Below are 23,474 nucleotides of genomic sequence, written 5' to 3'. Positions count from 1 at the left end.
GACTGTATTATCGGTTTTGACTTCATGAAACAAAGTATGTGTTGCATTGATGTGGCCAACAATACAATGACTGTTAATAAAGAAGAGATATCATGTGCAGTATTGAATACACAGGGTGTGCGATGTTGTCGAGTTGCTGTGTCAGAGACAACAGTTATTCCGCCGGGTGTCGAGCAGATTATTCCGGGGAAAGTTATTGATATTGGTTATGCTCCAGATTGTAGCATGTTAGTAGCTTCAGATAAATTTGTGGAGAAACATCAGCTCCTGTTGGCTAAAACAGTAGTTAATTCATCATCAAATGTCGTTCCGATTCAAGTTTTGAACGCAACAGATAAGTCTGTTAAAGTGTATGAAAAAACTATTGAAACGCCATGTGAAGCAGTAACAGTACTTAACGAGTCATCTTGTTCTCTAGATTCGTCAAAAGAAGATATTCCAGAACATTTAATATCTAGTTTATCATGTTTATATACAAACAGTATTAGTGACTTGGTTTACCGTATTCAAAATTCAGAACCAGCAAAATCAAGAGTTGTTCATTACAACAAATCCGGACTAAAACCGTATTATGGAGATTTTGACAATTGGCTAATTAAAACTGTAATTCAAAAAGACACCGAGTCTCACGCTACCGCAATCGAAGAAAATAACATTGAGTCTGACATTGAATTGAGTGAAAATGAACAGTGCGATATGTCTAATTTTCCAACTGACAATATTGAATACGGTCGCGGACATGTTGTGAAACGTCCACCCAACAGATTCGTGCCTGATTAGAACTTTGTTGAAGAGAAAAACTATGAACATTTAAAATTGAAATGAACATTGCATGTTTTCATGATTATGATTGAATTATTTGATTTATTTTATTGTTGAAATGTTGAAATTATTTTATGATACATTTTGATTTTTTCTTGTATATTTTATTGCGTATTTTTGTTTTATTTTTGAAAAGTGGTCTTCCATACTTTAATAAGTTAAAGTTATTTTTTTTTATAACATGTGAGACACATGTTTTTCAAAGAGGGAGGCAATGTAATATTTTAATGTTTTGTAAATATTGACCTCTAGTTAATTTGACTTTATAACTGTTTATTTGTGTACAGAGAAAATTAATGACGCAAGGCTAATTTGACAAATGGCTAGTTTTATTATCTGCAGTTAAAGTTGAACTGTCAGATGTAATTAAGACAAGTAGCGATGTCTTGGGGTGTAGGGTAATAAAATAAGTTATGCCTATTTGTTTTGTCTAGAGTGAAAGTAATTAAACTCTATGATAAAGGTTAGTTGGTCAGAGACTGGCAGATTGGGTATCAGCTGTGATACTGGAAGGATGTGATTTTCCTTGAAGTCTTGAATCAGTATAGGTTCTGGAGGACTTGTATTTAAAGTTTATATGTTTAAACTTTGTTGCTAATAATTTGTCAATGAGTCTGAAGTAATGTACATTTGTGAATAAACTTGTAAATAGATACCGTATTATTTAGTTAATGGAATTTACCACAGGATACATTGTCGTGCCATAGTATGGCTATGTCCGTCCGTCTGTGTCGAGGTCGTTCCTCCCCTCGGTCACGTTACAATATGTATGATCATAATATACAGAAAAACGCGAAAATAATTGTCCTGTCCCCAAGTTCTTATGAGAATTATGTGTAACAGTACTAAACGGAAGTCTTGTTTATGACTTAAAAGTCCGTCCGATGACGGAAATAATATCCGGACGCCTTTATTTTCGTTTCCCTCCCAAAATAACACAAACTGAATAATCATAAGCGAGGATAACAAATGCGACTATACATGGTACCTATAGGACACAGAGGCATGATGGTTAATTTATTGTGGAAGGAAGAGAAGCGACACACAAAATGTGGTCTTCTCATTTAATAGTATAGAAGTTACAATGTATTATCATTGAAATAAAGAATTATATAACAATATGGTTCTTAAAATTTTGATCAGAGTATAACTCAATCTTGTTATTGTAGTTATTCATCACCCATGCAGTTCCCTTGTACACAAGAAAATCAAGTACCATGAAACCTTGCGATTGGAAATTCAAGCAACTTGATGATGATGGCGAGATATTGTTTACGTTCTTAAGGAACGTGATCCCTTTAATTATATATTGAAAAACTTATAATGTCTGAAGAAAATGTGCCACCGATATCTATATTTTGAAATAGATTTAGCTTTACTTATTTTTTTTTTAAATACGAAACATGCTATCTTATAATTAATCTATTGATAGTCAGTTTTTTAATGCCTATCCGCTATGATGGGACATAAATATCTATATTTTATTTTTGAATTAAGGTTCATCAAAACCTTTTGGCAAATATGGTCGAATTTACATCACACATTTTATTCTGAGTACAGAGAAATCTGTGCACCTGGTAAAGTTTTAAGGCATGGCAGGAACTAGATAATTAAATCTAAAATGCATTTTATATTTCAGAAAATTCAGAAATTCAGAAATTTTATTGAATTTGAGATTCCTTTTTTTCGTTCTCAGAGAAGGTGCCATAATAAACTAAGTTTGGAAAATTTTTTGAGATGCTCCCGTATGTAATAATATAACCGAGTTGTTTAAATTTACATGGACAATAGATGGACAATAGATACATGTACAACAATAGGTGATTTCAACAGTATAATTGAGTGGACCTTATCAAATGAAATTCAGTTGTTTGTTTATTTTGGCACTCTTGTGGACACGAAAAAAAAAGGGAATCTCAAAATCAAAGTAACTTTTAAAAGAGAGGCCAAAGATACCAAAGGGACATTCAAACTCATAAGTCGAAAATAAACTGACAACGCCACGTCAAATAAACTACCACCCACTTTGAACATTGGATGGAAAATGAAAAATATATATTGTGCCACGTTATCAATACTTGGTTATACTCGAATATCACATTACTTTAATGAGCACGAAAATAAACTGATTTCCAAAATATGTGGATCTAAAAATAAAAAAAAAAACGGGACAAAATCCAATATTTTTCAATACATGTTATCCCTCATAAAAAAAGAGAAACATTTTTTTTCTAATTTGTATGTTTTCTTTATTTTATTGATTTAAGGTTCATCATAACAAATGGACAGATATGGCTGTATTTACACCTCAAAAACTACTCTGTGTACAGACTTACCTGTACAGTTTTGAAACTTTTAAGGCCTGGCATCCACTAGATGTGAAAAAGTTAAATGCATTTTGTGTTTCAAAAAGATAAAATCTTTTTTGGATTTTGATGGGCATTTTTTTTCGTTCCTGCAGAAGGTGTAAAAATAAACTAAGTTGGGTAAATCTTTGAGATGCTCCCTTTCGGGGAACAACTGTATTGCATTGAATTGGTTGTCCTTGATTGGCATGGACAATGGAAGGACAATAAATATCTACAAAACAATAGGTGAGTTAAAGGGTGTAACTGAGTGGACAGTATCAAATGTAATTTAGATGTTTGTTAATTTTTACACCAACAGCAGGAAGGAAAAAAAATGCCCATCAAAATCCAAAAAAGATTTTATCTTTCTGAAACACAATATGCATTTAAATTTTATATATCTAGTGAATGCCAGGCCTTAAAACTTTCCAAACTGCACAATTTTGGCAAAGGTTAAATAATTGAACGGGACTGCGTACTTGTTCATCCCTCCAAAATGAATAAAACCAAGCAAATTTAAACTGGTATAATTACAAAAAATTAAGGAGTTGACAAAGGTAAAGAAATAGAAACAGAGACTGTGTAGTAATAAGTAATATAACCCAAATGTAAAGCACTGCGCAAATTCGAACTACATCTTTTCATTTATCCCATTTGGTGCCAAAGTTTTTTAATTTTCTTATCCAAAATCTTTTTTTTTTATATTGGTGCTGTTTTGTACATTTTTTAGGCGTTTACATATATATAGAAATCTCTGTATTACTGAAAAATTATTACACCAGGGTTTTCGATATCACAAACTAGTCAAAACGTTTACTAAATTTTTATCATCGGTACAAGGACATCATTCGTGAATATAAATCAACATGCAGACATCTTATACGTTCAGGTATTTCACATCCAATATTTTATGGTAATATTCTTTACAAAGCACAAAAATGTCGGCATTCACCTCAAAAGCTGACCAAACCTTTAAATAGACTTATTCGTAAAGAATATAGTTACGATACTGTTGTCAAGTCACTAAGGATTGCATATTTTGGTATTAATATTGATTCACTCATAGGGTCTTTACATCGGAAATATACACATTTATTCTAAAACCAGTTGTTGGCATGATACTGGTTATGTTCTTCTCATATATTTTATGATGGTATGATACTAAACCCCTAACGGGAGGGATTGTACTTTATTTTCATATGATGAAGGCATAATCTTTCAATCGGTTTAATTGAGGTCTGGAGCTGGCATGTCAGTAACTGCTAGTAGTCCTTTGTTCATTTATGTATCATTGTCATTTTGCTTAGTTTCTTTTGTTACCTATTCAGACATCGGACTCGGACTTCTTTTGAACTGAGTTTTACTGTGCGTATTGCTATGTGTTTCTTTAATCTACATTGGCTAGAGGTATAGGGGGAGGGTTGATATCTCACAAAACATGTTTAACCCCGCCGCATTTTTGCGCCTGTCCCAAGTCAGGAGCCTTTGGATTTTGTTAGTCTTGTATGTTTTATTAATTTTAGTTCATTTAGAATCATGTGCAAAACAGTGTAGCCGAGACCATTGATTGGCGCGCTAAAATATCCCATTGACTGGGTCAGATTAGGTGAACGTTCGTCTGTAACGCCCACAACTCACGACGTATTTATTATAAACATTTAAACTGTGGGGTTGCCAAAGGGTCTCAGTATATATACGTACTACAGTGCACAGTATATTATATACATATTTTATTTGCGATCATAAAATGTCGTCCATTACTATGTAAATTGGGTCGATTAAAAAAAAAGCTGAATATGTTTCTGTTGCCAAGGGTTTTTCACAAGTATAGTAGTTAGCAGAAAACATCATCAAACCATTATACATTATACTGAACTGCGGCCAAGCTTAGCGAAAGGTCGTGCAACATAATCAGTCAAACAAACTTTATTAGATTAACTCGTTAAGGAACGATCGTTTTCATTGGTCAATTCAAACCTTCGACCTCACACCTGCGAAAATAGAACACGCGTACTATAAAGCTGAATGGACTGATCAGTATTCACGTAGCCGGTCAAGGTCGTTAAAAACTTCCATCGTCGTATTCACGTACATGATTGTGTTCTTGATTATCCCATGGCAATTCTAGCTTTTATACATGTGCATGTAAAATTTTAAACTTTAATCTTAACAGTCACGTCGAAATATTTAATTCAACTGTCTCCTCTCAATTGGTTCTGGATTAAGGGAGCTACCATTTTATTTTGATTGGGGGTGGGGGACTTGGATGAAACATTTTGTCCTGCATTTTTTTAGTTGTTATCTCTGTCCTGTCTTTCTATTTTTCAGTCTGTTAGGTCCTGACTATATTTATTAGTTTATCCTGATTTTTTTACATAAATCGTCATCCTGCCTTTTTTTTTGTCAAGTTGCTCACCCTGCCTTATCTTTTATTCAATGGACTTGATGAATTAACGTTGTACTTGAAATGAAACCGTACTTAACTACAAAAATAACCAAATTACATACTAAAGATATTGCTCGCTTTTTATAGCAAATGGGTTTGTGTTATAAACTGTCATGTTCATTATTCATATTCTTTCAGAAGTTTTAGGATAGTGTGATTTTTTTCTGATTTAGTTTACTTGATTTTGAAAAAAAAAATCCCGAAATTTTTAGGAAATTCAGAACATGTAACCAGCCATGCTTTGTTTAGAGAAAAAATAGAGATGGCAAACCATGGCACAGTGGAAGGAAATGTACTTTATAAACTCCAGCGATATACTTTCTTAATTTATAATTAACTGTTTTGCTATCCTCGGTTGAAAATTATATATTGTAAATATTTAAATAGTTGCATAGAAAACAATCAGTTTTAAACAGTGTGGTTATTCACTAAATGTATTGATAAAAGGTGACTCCATTTTTGTACATACTTTTACAGTAGTCATCCTTAATTTCTTAATATTTCGTTTATAAGTTTATCATACATGTATGATTTTGTATTTCATTTTAATACGCACGCATGCCACACGTTACTTTGGCGGATAGTTCAACAATGTTATGCAAAGCTCTATTCTTACGGTATGACTGAATTAAAGGATAAATTTTCAACCAATTAAAATCGAAAACAGTACATTTATATAGTTCCTTACAAACTACGACATTTCTCACAAGTATTTATTTATTTTTTAGTTCCACACATGCAAAAATAAAATCTTCGCCGATGAAACATTTCAAACCTTTTACACCAACATGCCTTCACTGAATTCATTTGAATTTCGTGGTGACCATGATAGTACATTGCATAGTACATCTATATTCACGTGCACACATGATACGATCTTTCGGGGACAATTTGCTCGTTTATGACACGTCATTTCTGAATGACCAAACGCTTCGCTACTTTATTTTCGTTTTATAGCATGAAAACAATAAAAGAGGAATGTGCAACCCATCATAAATTTGAAATGGATCAGTATTATGAGATCCTTATTATAAGTAACTATGACATTGTCAGGATAATAACCTAGCGTCAATATGAAAGAAATTAAAGTGGTTCATACATTCATCCGTATAAAAGCGGCACATGTATTTTATTTTATCATCATATTTTTCATAGTGCGGTACAAGTGCTGCATGCATAAAGAATATTACTTAACACAAATTATTAGTATAATATTTCGACCCCACTATTTGAAATTCACAAAATACTTATTTAATTATTTCGACCAAAAATCATTGTTTTTTACGTTCGTAGTAACGTAGTACATTCCATTGTCGGTCACCTGTGTCAATTCACGTGCACACTACAATTGTTGTTGTATTTAAATCTTTCGGCCAATGAAATGTGACGTTACAAGTTGTTTGTTTGTGATACGCCAGAATGTTATCAATGAATTATCAATCGCTAAACTTGACTGTACCTATTCAAAATCGTAAATGCAAATTTCACAAGGCTTAATCCAAATAGCCTTTTTACTGTCTAATAACTTGCAAGTACGAAAAAGACAGGAAAGAAGTATATTTTGTCTATATGTTTTGTGTTTGCACACTTTTTAAAGTTGATCAAGCATTCGTTCTAAAATAAAATTTTGACCAGATAAAAGTTAAAAGATGACATAATTGGACAACCGCAATTGTTAAATCTCATTGACGTCCGAAAAAAAGATAATAATCAACACATCCATTGTAACTTTTAAAGCCAGTTAAATCCTTTTTTGCTGAAAGAACGTCCGATATCATAAAAATTCATTATCAAAACATAACAAAAACACAAGTAAAGAACGTTTAAGTATTCAATATAAATCAAAACACAAAGTTATTCCTGATTAGTTTTTCGAATTATTTTATTTAGGCGTTGAGACCCTTTGGTGACCCCACAGTTTAAATGTCTATAATAAATACGTCGTGAGTTGTGGGCGTTACAGACGAACGTTCACCTAATCTGACCCAGTCAATGGGATATTTTAGCGCGCCAATCAATGGTCTCGGCTACACTGTTTTGCACATGATTCTATATGTTTTGGAGTTTAGTGTGACGTCCATTTTCACTGCACTAGTACACAATTTTATTAAGGGGCCAGCTGAGGACCACCTCCGGGCGCGGGATTTTCTCGCTGCGTTGAAGATCCATTGGTGGCCTTCGGCTGTTGTCTGCTCTTTGGTCGGGTTGTTGTCTCTTTGACATATTCCCCATTTCCATTCTCAATTTTATATATATATATGCAGGGGCATAGGAGTCGAAAAAAGGGGTCAATACCCGCTCCACACACACTTTCAAGAGTGAGGGGCAAAACTATGTCCCCTCCCACAATTTTTGGCTTTTTATTTTGTTTTTGAAATATAAAATGGCTACCAAAGAGGACATAAACTTACTTCAAAACTATTAGATTAATCTTTTTTTTTTGCTTGCCACATTAAGTCTCCTCCCTTTTCAATCTACTCCTACGTCACTGATATGTATCAAAGTAATCAACGATAATTTAATCTGACACTGCTTTAAGAATTGAAAAACTCTAGTGTTAACGCAAAATCCCTAATTTATTAAGGACTTAATATATCCAAACATCGTAGTACATAAACCAGAATGAACATTTTTTTTGTGTTTAATATTTTAAATTATGCAATCATCTTACAAATGCCAAATTTATTACTTTCTAATTCAAAACGTCGTACAAGTCAAGATACAAAACAAAGTAGCAAGGGACCTGACTACTCGTGCAGAAAAAACTATACGGCAACGGTTGTTACCATCCTGTTTTTTTTTTGTTACCTTTGTTCTGTATCTAATACTTATTTTGATATTTTGGCGTTTCTGTAGGAACGAAATAAAAAGTGCACTGAAAAATCCAGGTAAGTTTTTAATTTTCTAAAACATAATATGCATTAAAAAATTTCCTGATTCACAGGTTTGTCTGTACTCGGAGTAAATTTTGAGGTGAAAACATAGCCATTTTAGCCAAAGGGTCCACATGAACTTTAACATAGCTTTAGCTTTACTATGAAATTGAAAAATGTTTTCAAAACATGTAGAACGCCCACCTGCCACTGAAGATCATTAAACTATTATATACTTTAAAATTCAGCATTATTGCGTGCATTTATATTGCGATTTTTGAAGATCGGACAAAAGTGCGAGATTAATAATTGCGATTTCAGGAAAATCTGCATACAGATAAATGTATCAGATATCAGCTGTTGAATGCGAGTTCTTAATATTGCGATACGCACCCGGTCGCATTATTCGCATTAATAAAAACATCGCAATTATTTCTAAATTCACAGTGTGCTTATATTTTGGTGAATTTAAATTGCCATCTTACCTCAATATACATACTTACACCAGCATCTGCTATCATTTCATTCTGGAGTCTAGGGCCTTTAAAAATCTCTATGTTTTTATATTTGATTACATTTAAACCGCAAAGTTCCCAATTTTTTTTCTTCTGCATTCATAAGCTTAATATGTGGGAAATCGATGTAACACATTGTACAGATATGACAGCTGTGATACTAGTAAGTAAATTCACATTCATATTAATGGACTCACTTTTACAAACACCTGTGAAACAAGTAGTCGGTGAAAACAAACTATAAAACTTTAAAACTTTTACTAAATTCTTTCATAGATACAAAGATTTGATTAGTAAATTTGGCTGAAATCACTATGCGATCCGTGTAAACTCATCGAACCTTTAAACAAACTTATTAGTAAAGGATATCTTACCAATGTTGTAATTAGATCTTTGAATATAGTTTACATTGGCACTAATATCGATTTTGTCATCAGCAAATTAAAACATAACTAAATTTGTATTCTTTTCAAACGGGATGTATAAAGACACACCCACGTTCATTATGATCTTTATAGAGGTTAACTCCTAACGATCCTACTGCCTGTCGATACATTTATTTTTGGCATTGCACAAGTCATGTCTTCTTTGAATGTCCATGACGTTAAAATACTAAATCCCTGGGATGTGTTTTAGTTGATTTTAGTCTCTGATGCATGATTTTTTATTATTAATTGTTTTTGGCTTTTAACTAGCTGTCAGTAACTGCGAGTACTCTCAAATTGTACTTTCTTGTTTATTTGACCTTTTGTTAATAATTGTAAGGCTTTTTTGTTATTTAATGTTATTCAGGGTTATATCTGGTCTATATACCAGCTTTGATAAGTGTTTGGTATTACTATAAATTTTCACCTCTTCTTACTATTAACATCTAAATTTTATATTTTGTATAAATATTTCCTTTCTCCATTTGCACTGTACACGTATACCTAACAACAAAATTATTTTCATTTACCTGTGTTTAAAGTAATTGCAAATGGCTGATATTTTTGTTCAAGCATATTGTTTTTCTTAAATTGTTTAACATTTCACAGCGGTATAACATGTTACTTTAATTATTCTTCCCTTAGTTTATTTATTTTGTATTTACATTGTATCATAGATCAAATTTATTTGTTCAGTGTATGTTCACTGGTGTTAATATGTCTTTTGATTGAGTTAAGCCATTTCAATTGATATTTTATAGTTTGTCTTTCTATGTTGTGATGTTACACTATTGTTTCAGATAAGGGTGAAGGTTTGGTACCATTTAAACGTTTAAACCCGCTGCAATTGTTTGCACCTGTCCTAAGTCAGGAATCTGATGTTCAGTAGTTGTCGTTTGTTGATGTGGTTCATAAGTGTTTCTCGGTTTCTCGTTTTTTATATAGATTAGACCGTTGGTTTTGCCGTTTGAATGGTTTTACACTAGTAACTTTTGGGGCCCTTTATAGCTTGCTGTTCGGTGTGAGCCAAGGCTCCGTGTTGAAGACAACACTTTGACCTATATTGGTTTACTTTTATAAATTTTGACTTGGATGGAGAGTTGTCTCATTGGCACTCATACCACATCTTCTTATATCTATCAATAGACCAATTATAAGATTACTCGAGTTGTAAATACATTGTATGTGCTAAATTGGATAGTCAATGAAAATGTATATACTAGGAAATTAAGTGCTAGGGTCAACACCCCTCGCTCTAAATTTAATAGTATATACCTTATCATAAACTAACCGTTGCTACAAGAGTCAAAAACATAATCATGGGTAAAAATAGTACAGCAAGATCTTCTCCAAAATATAAAATATATATCAAATACAATACGAGTATGTTGTAACCGTATCCCTGTTTGCACGAAGTCCAAATATAAAAAGGATAGATGACGGTTAAGCGAAACGGAAGCTGAAGAGTGTTTTAATGGCATATTTTACATTTTGCTTAATATACTTGACATAAGTGAAAAAAAAAACCTGTGCATCTTAAAAAACTGTCTTAATTATACAGACATAAAGTTTTCACTTGTAATTGTCACAATCTTGATGGAATATTGCTTTTCGAGATATCCGGTGATACTCAACTCCTCACGACGGATTTTTCATGATTTTTAGCACAAGCTCATTTTCGAACTTTTGTGCGCACAAAATTGTATGGTATCGTTTTGGCACTAATTAATGAGGAAAACATTTTTGTTTTACTGAGAGATACCTTATTCCGCAACCACAAATAAATGAAAATAAGCATCATTATGTTCAATTTGAAAACATCAGCGCTCAGAAATTCGCTAACGGGTATAGCAAACAACCAAACAGTATCTTTGAGGTGAGGTGTAACAGTTCCTTAAATTACATAGAATATCGATTTATTTAAATGGTGTACTCTAGTGACATAACTTAATCCAGACTTCAAAATCTCACAGGAAGTAAAAATAAAGCACTTCCGGTGGTAAGACTGAGCGAAATTGATATGGCATGAATTCAATAAATATGTTCCATAGGGCAGAACAAATGTAGAAAAGAACCTAAAATGCACCCACTTTTCAGTGGTGATATGGCGCTATAATGTCAACTTACGGCACGATAGCGTACAAGGAAGCGCACACATTCCAATACTCTGAAAACGTTAACATTCAAAACTGTTCCATTATCTAAATTGTAAAGATATAAATATAATATTTATGCATGTAGTATTTACCATATGATTGAGAATGCACAGTTTTTTTTATCCGCTAGTATAGTATCTTAATTTTATGAGTTATGAAACAAATACCCAAATATTGTATCACACTTACCGTGATGCGCAAGTCGGTCGTCGTTAAGAACCATGATTTCAGCTTTTTCTGAAGATTTTGATTTTTGAAATCGAGATTGCAAGCTCGTCAGTGTTGTTAAATAGGTTACCACAATGCCGACAAACAATCCAAGAAAAAAGTCTCTTTTCTTATAAATACAATTGTACTTTATAATACGCCGATTCATTTTTAGTTTGCAATTGTCAGTTGAATCTCTTGTGGTACTTGGAAAATAGAAATAAATGAAATGAAAAATAAATATTGATTAAATAAGGTCGTTTTAATTAGCCAAGGTGCAACATGTTTGTAGTAACATACTATGTATATATATTATATACATGTATAGTCTAAACATGTGACAACTTTATGACAGACATTATCCATCGGATAACCCGTAGTTATACAGGGCTAACACCATGTATATTATAACTTAAATAAAATTATAATTTGATGTGACGGCATGGTAATTTCATTATCCTCCTTTAAGACGGAAAAAACATAGCTGATCTGAAAGATATACCATCCTACTTGCCATTATACATCACTAGAACACACCCGCGAAATGGCGGGCATTTAGAGCGTGGTTGAAAGTATATAAACTGTTGTAGGATGAATTTTTGTAAAAGATTTTATGACTGGAGAATTTCAGGAAAGGTATTAAAAGTCATAGTTACTTGGGGACACTATGGTATTTATTTTAGCCCTCCCCCTTTTTTTCAAAAGTCCGTTACTTTTTGTTTTCTGTTAATTTCAATTATATTCGCGTTTTTCTGTATACTATGAACATACACATACTATAAATACAGTGTATTTGCTATTTACTATCAATTCCAAGTTTACTATCCACGGCGGTCACTGATATATTACTCTCTATATAATATATCAGTGACCGCCATGGATAGTAAACTTGGAATTGATAGTAAATAGCAAATACACTTTATTTATAGTATATGTATGATCATAGTATACAGAAAAACGCGAAAACTATTTTCCTGTCCCCAAGTACTTATGAAAATTATGTGTAATTTTAAAACAGTCCTAAACGGAAGTCTTATATGACTTAAAAGTCCGTCCGATGACGGAAATAATATCCGGACGCCTTTATTATCGTTTTCCTCCCAAAACAACCCAAACTGAATAATCATAAGCGAGGATGACAAATGCGACTATGCATGGTACCTATAGGACACAGAGGCATGATGATTAATTTATTGTGGAAGGAAGAGAAGCGACATACAAAATGAGGTCTTCTCATTTAATAGTATAGGTGTACTGTGTAACAGCCCTAGATTAAACCGAATTTTTTATATAACCTAGTTGGTCGAGTGGTCTAGGGCGCTGGTCACAGTGCAGGCGGTGTTGGCACGATGTCACAAAAGCATGGGTTCAAATCCCGCCGAGGGAAGAACAAAAATTTGCGAACACAAATTTACAGATCTTACATCGTTAGGCCTAATTTGAGACGAATTAATATATGTATATAATTCATCTGAAATTTAGCCCAGTGATGTGATATGTTATATACATAATGATCAATTTTATAATTTGCTTACTGAATAAAAGTTAGTATTTTTATTCGGAAATGAGTAACTTTGTCAGGAAGTTGCTAAAACCCGTTGTACTGAATATTCTATGTAGAAAAACAAATTTCTTATTTATATATAGCTGATAATGTAATCAAATCTTAAATATCGGGTATATATATATAGTTATCAAGAAAATGATAATGCTATTTGGATACGCATACGATTGAATATAGTATCGCACGGAAGATATATACATTTATCGCTATTTTACGAAATTTTCCTTTGATCTTGCTGACTGATAATTTCCTTTCTCAACGGAGTCGAGTGATATAAAAAATTATCGCTAGAAACTAAGGGGCACGTGGCGTTGTCAATGGAATTGACATGAAATTGACAACGTCGTCATAGGTAAAATAGCGATAAACAAATTATCATTGTTCATCTCAACTCGATTGTACCGGCTCAAGCGAGAAAACCAATCTCGTTGAGATGACCAACGATAATCTATAATTATCCTTCAATTGGCTGTCTTATCATACATTAACAGCCCAACAGATATCGCTAGGCTGTATCTGTATACTATACAGATGTCGCTTTAAAGCTCCGCCTACTGCCGGACTACGTTTTTGTATTGCTGTTGACGAGTGTTGTATGAACCTCCGCGACCTCAGAATGTGTATTGCAGTCGCATTGCTTGACCTTTTGTGAACTATAGATTAATATACGTTCTCTTTGTTTTCAAGCATTTCTTTAGAGCAATATGAAATAAACCCATTTTCTGCTAACAGACAAACATGAACAGCAGGATTAACTCCATTTTCTATGGCGCCAATTTACAAGTTCAAAGCTTGAATGTGTATGTGTAACACACAAAATCAATCATACAACAATGTCAATTTCAGCATGTTCAGTGAATGTCACGTTCAGTTCAAAATTCTGAAGCGTGGGATAAATCATACACTTTTGTTTTAAATCGGACAATGTTTTGTTATTTATTTTTACTGTTGAAATAAGTTGTTATGTTATAAGAAATAATTATTTGCTTTGAGCGATGTATTATTGTTGACCATGCGGGATTTTTTTCGGAGTACCGGTCATCAGCTGTGTGATTTTTTTTTAATATTACTACGCCTAAAAAGTAAAATAAACAGAAAGTACTATATTTTAAATCGAAAATAAATGCAAAAATGTGAGTTTTTCTGTCTTTCAAAACAAAAACAATGTACAAAATCAATTGCAGGATAAAGACAAAATATCAGCTGTATTTGTACTCGGTTCGAAACAGGAGTAATAGCTCGCTGAAGCTCGCATTACACCTGTTTCTTAGCCTCGTACAAATACAGCTGATCTTTAAAGACACTAAACAGTTATTGTCGATGTAGTCCATATCGAGATGTGTGTTTGTCATTATTACGACATTGAATGTCGTTATTACGACGTAGGATGTCGTTATTACGAATACGACAGAAGATGACGTTATTACGACAAAGTTATGTCATTATTACGACAAAGTCGTGTCGTTATTACGAATACGACAGAAGATATCGTTATTACGACAAAGTTATGTCGTTATCACGACATAAAATGTCGTTATTACGACATCCGACATAGGATGTCGTTAATACGAATACGACAAAAAATGTCGTTATTACGACATAGTATAGCGTTATTACGACATTTTTTTTTTCAATGTGGCCATAACCGGCTTCCGTAGAATACATATATAAAACATAGCGTATATTTAAACTAACAGTAAAGTATCATTAAAATTGAGAATGGAAATGGGCAATATGTCAAAGAGACAACAACCCGACCAAAGAGCAGACAACAGCCGAAGGCCACCAATGGGTCTTCAACGCAGCGAGAAAATCCCGCACCCGGAGGATGTCCTCAGCTGGCCCCTAAATAAAATTGTGTACTAGTTAAGTGAAAATGGACGTCACACTTAACTCCAAAACATATAAATGAACTAAAATAAAAAAACAAACAAGACTAACAAAGGCCAGAGGCTCCTGACTTGGGACAGGCGCAAAAATGCGGCGGGGTTAAACATGTTTTGTGAGATATCAACCCTCCCCCTATACCTCTAGCCAATGTAGAATAAAGAAACACATAGCAATACGCACAGTGAAACTCAGTTTAAAAGAAGTCCGATCCGATGTCAGAATATGTAACAAAAGAAACTAAGCAAAATGACAATGATACATAAATGAACAAAGGACTACTAGCCTAAATACTAAAACATTTCTAAGTGTCATTCTATTAAGAATTATGAGAGACAATTAATGAATTATTCTATACAATATTTTACACCATCTTAAAACTTATCACCAATATAAGATAAACAAAAAGGCGAAGATAGCTGAATTTTTGGATAAATATTTGTAGAACTAAATGCTCCTTATTGACAACTGTTGATAAATGTTAGCCTACTTTGCAATTATCTCAATATCTTTATTTTAAAAACAGAAACTGTTAACAGTTAAACAATGATCAGCAAGATATGCATAATTAAAAAAAGGGAGAATAGGAATTGTCCACAATACTAAACTGTATTACACACCACGTCAACCTAAAACACCCGAAACCTTTTAAGAAAACAGACATCAACAATGAATCAAATATCTTCAAGATAGAAAATGCCATGCTCGCAATATCATTTTCCTTGTTCAGTGAACATCTATTTTGGATCAAAACTGTAATTTGGCATATAATTTAAAAAGTTCACATCATAATCTACATATGTACAAAGTTTCAAATTCATGTCTCTTAAACTTTACATAATATACTAACTTGAACAAAAACTTTAACCTTATACGCGACGAACAAACAGAAGAACGGACAAAAAGAAGGACAGACACAAACAAGAAAACATAAAGCCCCTCTCCTATCGTAGGCATGTTTAACCCCGCCACATTCTATATGTGCATATTCCAAGTCGGGAGCCTGTAATTGAATAGTTTTCGTTTGCTGCTGTAAAACATATTTGTTTTTCGTTAATTGTGTAGTATAGTTTGTTCTTGTGTTGTTCTATTGCGCCACCGTCCCCGGTTAAGCGGAGAATTGGGCACCCGCTTACATGTTTAACTCCGCAACATTGCCGCTTACATGTTTAACCCCGCAACATTGTGTATATGCCTGTCCTAAGTAAGGAGCCTGTTATTCATAGGTTGTCATTTATTGCTGTACATCATATTCGTTTTTCGTTTATTGTTCTGTACATAAATCAGGCCGTACGTTTTCTCGTTTGCATTGTTTTACATTTGTCATTTCTCTTGGCCTTTCGTAGATTGCTAGGTTTTGTTCATTGTTGAAGGCATCAATGTCGGCCTATAGTTGCTGATGTCTACGTCACGAATATAGTCTCTAGTGTGGACAGTGTGTCACTTGCCCATTTTTTTTTTATACCTCTTCCAAATGTATTTCCTCATGTTTTATGCCTCAAATAGCAAGTAGGGGGATAAAATTACACTGTAAAAAAATTTGGGTCATGAATTTTAAAGTAAAGTAGTGATTTGGTCCAGCTGAAAAAGGTTAAAAATTAGCACTTCGGAAGCTGTCAAAAGATTTCAAGACCCCCTTAACATAAAATTGTCCATATTTTGAGTTAGAACCGATGAAGTTCTCTATAAATTTGATATAATTTGTCCCAAAAGTAGTACTACACACTGTAAAAATATTATTGAGAAAGTGCAGGTGGGATTTTTTTTATTTTCATTTATTGTCTAAAAGAAATGCACTACGAAATAACTGTGTACTCAGACCTCTTATTTGAAATCATTTCACATTTTCTTGTTTTTATACTAACAAGCCCGTGTGTATAACTATCGGAACTTATTGAATTTGTTAGAAAGTTGGCAAAAGTAGGATTCTGAAATGTCCATATGACCTTTTTGTATCAGAATGATGGTTTCCAGCTTCGAAGCTGAATTATTTAGCTTATGTGACCAAAAGTCATTTTAATCGTTGTCATCGCTTAGCTTGGATGTTTGAAACCGTTTGCTAATATTTCAGGTGTCATTTCTTGAGAACCTCTGCACAGAATGATATAGGATTCATATAAGTAGACGCTCATCGTCAAAAAAAATTAGTACTTTAGTGGTGATTTGTCAACAAACGTCTAATAGGCTCAATAGCATTTTGTCTTTTTTGATATGCTGACCTTGAACATCTTAAGAACGTAACGACTGAACCAATTTAAACTAACTTTCTTCTTGTCATTCTAGAGCTTTTAAATACCAAAGCCGTTATATGATATGTAACTGTTCATATCAATATCCTTTTATCTGTTCCGATAATGATCTTGTCGTCAGATTTAAGAGCAACCTCGGACCATCTTCAATCTCGATGGAAAAAAATCTTATTGGCAATCACACCTCCTTCTCTTTATTTTGACAGTTATATTCCTTTCAAATATGAAACAATTGTTGCCACTTTTGATGCATTTGAATTTCAAAACGGCTTCCAGGTGCGGAAAAAAGTAGTAAAAGTAGATGTTACGTACTATACGTAAATGAAACAGCAATCTAACGACAAAATTAAACGACATCAAGAGGACAAACAGCAGTTTACTACAACTGTCAGCTAAGCTGTGCTAATCCCCCCCCCTCTCCCCCATTACACACACACACACATATATACAAATCACGAGTTCATGATTGAATGGTTTTGAAAAAAAATACAGGGAATCTAAGAAGTTGATTATATCAATTTTAACTTTTTTCTCGCGTTACATTTGATGTTGTCTCTTCTTAACGAACATCCGACATACATTTTATTCTAAGTTTCATATAGATATAATGAACCATCTTTGAGGAGTCGCAATAACATGGTGGGAACTGGACAGTGCCATTTTTTATATGTTTAATTCGGCATTATCCAGGAAAAACTCAATTGACTGTAAAAAGTCATATGCATATACACATACAAATATTTAGCAATGTATTAAGTTTCATGTAAATATGATAAAAGAAGCATACTAAAGAAAACACTCAAAAGACTAGAACACCCTATCCACATACACAACAATTGTTTGGATCTAAGTTAAACAATGTACAAAGTATAAACGATACACCATGTAGGAGAAGCTGCGATGACAAATTCATTTCTGCCCAAATTCCTAAGTTGAAAGGGACTTAACGTAAGAAAAACTCAATGTACCGGAACATTCTACCCTCATGCACATCTACACATAAGATCCTAACGTTGTAACAAGAGTGCACACGCTGAAATGTCACGCCTGCATTACTGATTTCATGTTGAAAGTCTTAAAGATAAAGGCTTAACTACAAGTATCACATAAACTAAACATTTTTAAAGATCCATGAAAATAGATCGAGGTCAGATAAATACTGTCAGACGGACATGTACACCTTACATTTATTCCATACACCAAATAAAGTTTGTTTTGAACATATTCCGAAAAATAAACAGATAGCTATATATTATATATAGATTAATGAGGTATTTATTTAGGGCGTTCCCTGAAGGACAGAGATTAAACGTTACAAATATGTAAAATGCCCGTATTTTTAGGCAATTGATAGGATTAAGAATGTTGATAAGACCCAAAAACGAAAAAAAAAAATGTTTTGAAATTTGGCATCACAGTAGAAAAACCATCTATGGTAAAAAAAGTTGCCATACAAATTCAAACCTTTAAAATTTAGACAAACAAGCAAGGGAATTGAGCTTTTATCGCTGTTCTTCAATAGATGTCAATATCAATTTACTATACTAATATAGAAATAAGAAGATCTGGTATGATTGCCAATGAGACAACTCTTCACAAGAGATCAAATGACACAAAAATGACCAAATATAGGTCACCGTACGGCCTTCAACAATAAGTAAAACCCATACCGCATAGTCAGCTATAAAAGGCCACGAAATTACAAGGTAAAACAATCCAAACGAGAAAACTAACGGCCTGATTTATGTACAAAATAATGAACGAAAAACAAATATGATATACAGCAACAAACGACAACCACTGCATTACAGACTCCTGACTTGGGACAGGCACATACAGAATGTGGCGGGGTTAAACATGTTAGCGGGGCCCAACCCTCCCCTAACCTGGGACAGTGGTGTAACAGTATAACATATGAACAAACTATAAAAATCAGTTGAAAAGGGTTTTACTCATCAGATCTATACAAAGCACAAAAACAAGTAACAAAACACAGAGTGGACGTGGCAGGGTACTTATACATCCCTAATATGTATAGAATAATATTGTTTTGAATATTCTTTTTTTCATCAAGATAAACACTCAACTGCTGCTACAAAATATCAATATGAAAGAAAATAAGTTTTCATATTTGAAGACAAGTCAAGAAAAAAGTGAGCAAAGAATATACAACATGCAAAACATGTCTTCAATTCTACGGAGAACTGTACACTACCAAGAATTTACTCACTCTGTTATTGTACTTTTCTAACCTTGTAAAGCCATGCATACACTTAGTTATGACACCCATAAATAACGTTTAAAACGTGTGAATAAGCGACTATCGAATGTCTGAAACTAAAAGGTTACGCATAAGAACAGAAGTAACTACGATGAATGTGGAAAATTTTAATGTTGAATGTTAAAATCCAATGTTTTTTAAAGAAATTAAAGAAAAAATATTGAATATTGAATGTTGAATGTTGAAAAATGAACCAACTTGACATCTTTTTTTTTTCGAAAACTACTAGACATTTCGAAAGTAAATGACTATGACCAAAAAAGAAAGAGGCATGCATATATCTAATAATAAAAGCATGTTTAAAATAGCTCAATGGCCAACTTGATCTAATGTAAAAATCTCACCTTGGTTAAATTTTGTTGACCATTTTGCATTTAGTTCATTAAATAAAATTTAAGAATAGCCATTGAACTTTTAGTCCTTTTGTAACAAAACAAAAGTGTAAATTTGGCCATCAAAGATTAATATCGTTGTTATTAGGCTATTACAACATTACCCGTATACTGTGTCCCGGAAGGCCTCCATAGGAAGGGTATTCATTCTTTCCACAGCACCTATCGAAGATAGTTACAGTATCAATTTATCGAACTATAAGACAGTCCAAAATAAAAAAGGAAAATCCAGGAATGTCCTCGTTGCAGACTTAAAAATATGCAAAATTCATGAATTGATCACAAAGTGCAAATGTATCAACTGTTTTCTATTTTTTGTAAACGGTTTTTGATAACTTCAATGGTTATAAGAAATTTCTTCTCTGTAAGAAACAACAAAATTAGAAACTTACGTAAAACTATGAGAATATTCCACGTCAGAAATTTCTTCTCTTAGACCTTAAAAGAAGTACATAGAGAAGTCAGTTTAATGGAAGAAATTTCTTTTTATTCGATACAAAATAAAATCATTGGAGCAGTAAATTCATTGGAAGAAATTTCTTCTATCAAACGTAATATAAATAACTTCGAGCTACTCGCTCGTTGGAAGAAATTTCTTCTATCAGATTTAAACCTAAAATGAAATATTTAATCTAAGCCGTTAGTTCGTTGGAAGAAATTTCTCTATCAATCCTACATTTAGATCTAAAATGAAACACACGTAGCTGGAATTTTCTTTATTAAACCTGAACTAAAAGTAATATTTGTGGCAGTAAGTAAGTTGGTAGAAATTTCTTCTATCAAACCTTCAATGAAATATAGGAAGCAGTTAGTCCGTTGGAAGGAATTTCTTCTATCAGACATACATGTAAACAAAAACTGAAATAATTGTGGTACATTTTCTTTAATTAGTTCGTTGGAAGAAAAACCTTTTATCAGATCTACATTCAGATCTAAAATAGAATACCTGTAGCTGTTAGTTCGTTGGAAGAAAGGTTGGGTTGTGTCCCTTGATTATAATAGATGTGTTTGTCTGTACTCTATGATTTATGACTTTTTCATAATTTTTGCAAATTTATTTTTAAATATTGTGCTGGATATTGTTCTTTTGAATATATGCTACACTCTGTTGAGAGTTTTTGTGAGTTTCTGTTTTAATTTCAACATATACACTTTATACAAAGTGATTGGAAAAAAAACAACTTAACATTACTCAACTGTTACTAAAAACAACTCCCGTAAGAGTTTGTAGTTTTAGTATACGTAAAAGAATGATAATCCCTTTCTTCATTAAATACGAGCGTAAGCGAGTACTTATCACGAAGAAATGGATTATTATTCTCTAACAAACTTAGAATATTGTAAAGTGATCAAGACTCAAATGATCTCTTGATTGGTTGTATGCAAGAATTAGTATCATTGCTAGTGCAATATTTATAATGAATGCGTGACCTTCTTTTTAGATATTTCATTTATGAATTAGTTTTGGTGATGTAAGGACATTCTTATGATTAGGAAAATATAATGAATTGTGTTTTAGACATTAAATGACATAACAGTACAATGAAATGGTAGGAATTGTATGTGTTTCCTGATTGTGAGTATGTATATAATTCATGTACTGTTTTAGTGAGAAGTTATTTTTTTTGTTTATTTACAGTTCAAATCAATAAATTAAAAATTTGAGTTACAGCTATATTTTATTTCAAGGCGAATATTTTAGTCAAGCTCTTTACAGCAAATACTAGCTCATTATGTCAAGGAAATGTTCAAATAAAATACCTTTAAAATTTTAACTATATTCAAAAGTTAAATTAAATTCCTGTTTTTTTTTTTATCTTATCAGAATACTGGAAATTATTATTTTTACCATGTGCGGATCCAGTAATCCGAGTTTTGGTAAGCGGATTTGATTAAGATTTAGGTTATACATACTTGACTTTAAAACTTTTTTCTTTTTTTTTTGCATTGCTTTGGTATAGTTTATTTTTTTTTAGTAATTTGAAGTTATTTTAAACTATTTTGATCTTTAATTTTGGATTTTTTGTTTGTTTCAAAATTAAAGTTTTATTAGTTAGTTTCAATCACAAATCCTTTAGGTGTAACACCACTAATTCGGGCCCGGCCAGAAAGCACATACTAGAAAGTAGTACATATTTAACACAAAATAGTTCCTACGCATGAGTGTTACATTCAAAATATGTAGAATATTTAGGTATTTTTGGTATCAAATGAAAGCTGAATGACTGGTGATCATTGTAGAACACTTTTTGACTTATAATTTTGAATATTAAAAAAAATGCACCAAATTTTAAAAAGAGGGTACATTTTGCCTGTTTGTCAGATCTGAAGTACCTGTTTTGGTACATCCGAAGTTCCGGGAACCAGTTCTTTCTTATATGCCATTAAAGGTATGTTGATGTTTTCAGTACAAGACACCATAAAGTGTTGCTTTGACATGCAATGATTGTCACTTTATTTGAACTTAAAACAAAAGAGCTATGCCTGCTTGAAATTGAGGAATTTAACATAGAAAGCAATGGGGCCATGAATTAGTGGTGTACTTCCTATTACAGAGAATCATCAGAAATTCAATTTTTAGAAGTTGTACCTATTCCAATGAAAATTAGTCATATTTGATGTCAGTAATCTTGTTTAATCATCTTTTTTGAATGAACAATTCTGTCTATTGGAAATTTCAGCTCTTAAATTGACATAATAAGGTATGTTAGCCTTTTATGGTCATACAACATGCATGCAGTTATTACTTGACTCCAAATTCTTATTTTTGAATTTTTAGGGATTGAAATCAATAAAACATGTATTATATGACTTGTTTATGTTAAGAAAATAACTCTTGGTCATATAATCCTATGATTTTTCAAGTTTTATTAGTTTTTTATGGTCGCCTTTTACAATCTAGGCACTTGGTATATACCCATATAAGAATTCCAAAATCCCACTGTACATGTAATTTTGAACCAGTTAAGCAAGTTAGCCAGCTGAAGGATATATAAATTGCTCTTAATAATCTATGTTGTACCACAGAAGTATGGTTTATACCAAAAATTTCCCTTTTCCAATTTGAAGAAAAAAGGGGGGACAATATTCTCAATTATGTCTTAGGTTTGGACTAATATATTTTTTATTAAATGAACAACCTCTGGTAAAAATATGACTATTGGTAAGAACATTGCTTTCCTAATAGAAATAAAAAACTAGAACAATAATATTGAGAATAGAAAAAGTATATTGGCCATTGGTAATATCCATATGCAGTTTTCTTTGAATCACCCATATGTTACTACCAGTCCAATTTGAGCTTAAAAT

The 23,474-nt window shown here is 32.6% G+C and overlaps 1 protein-coding gene across 2 annotated transcripts in view; it reads right to left on the bottom strand.

The window, feature by feature from the left end:
* The window catches only part of LOC127704815 (glycoprotein-N-acetylgalactosamine 3-beta-galactosyltransferase 1-B-like), a 62,077-nt gene that overhangs the window by 10,810 nt on the left and 27,793 nt on the right, over positions 1-23,474 (bottom strand). For both annotated transcript variants that reach the window (XM_052209039.1, XM_052209037.1), the window contains exons 2-4: positions 20,558-20,603; positions 20,270-20,327; positions 11,775-11,998 (exon numbers count right to left, since the gene is read on the bottom strand). In XM_052209039.1, coding sequence (XP_052064999.1) covers positions 11,775-11,998; positions 20,270-20,313 — 268 coding nt within the window. In that variant the 5' untranslated portion in view covers positions 20,314-20,327; positions 20,558-20,603. The remainder of the gene's footprint in view (positions 1-11,774; positions 11,999-20,269; positions 20,328-20,557; positions 20,604-23,474) is intronic.

This window comes from Mytilus californianus, unplaced genomic scaffold (genome assembly GCF_021869535.1).
Source record: "Mytilus californianus isolate M0D057914Y unplaced genomic scaffold, xbMytCali1.0.p SCAF_6, whole genome shotgun sequence".
Lineage (NCBI taxonomy): Eukaryota > Metazoa > Mollusca > Bivalvia > Mytilida > Mytilidae > Mytilus > Mytilus californianus.
The sequence above is the reverse complement of the archived record's forward strand: the minus strand, read 5'-3'. Positions and strand labels throughout refer to the sequence as shown.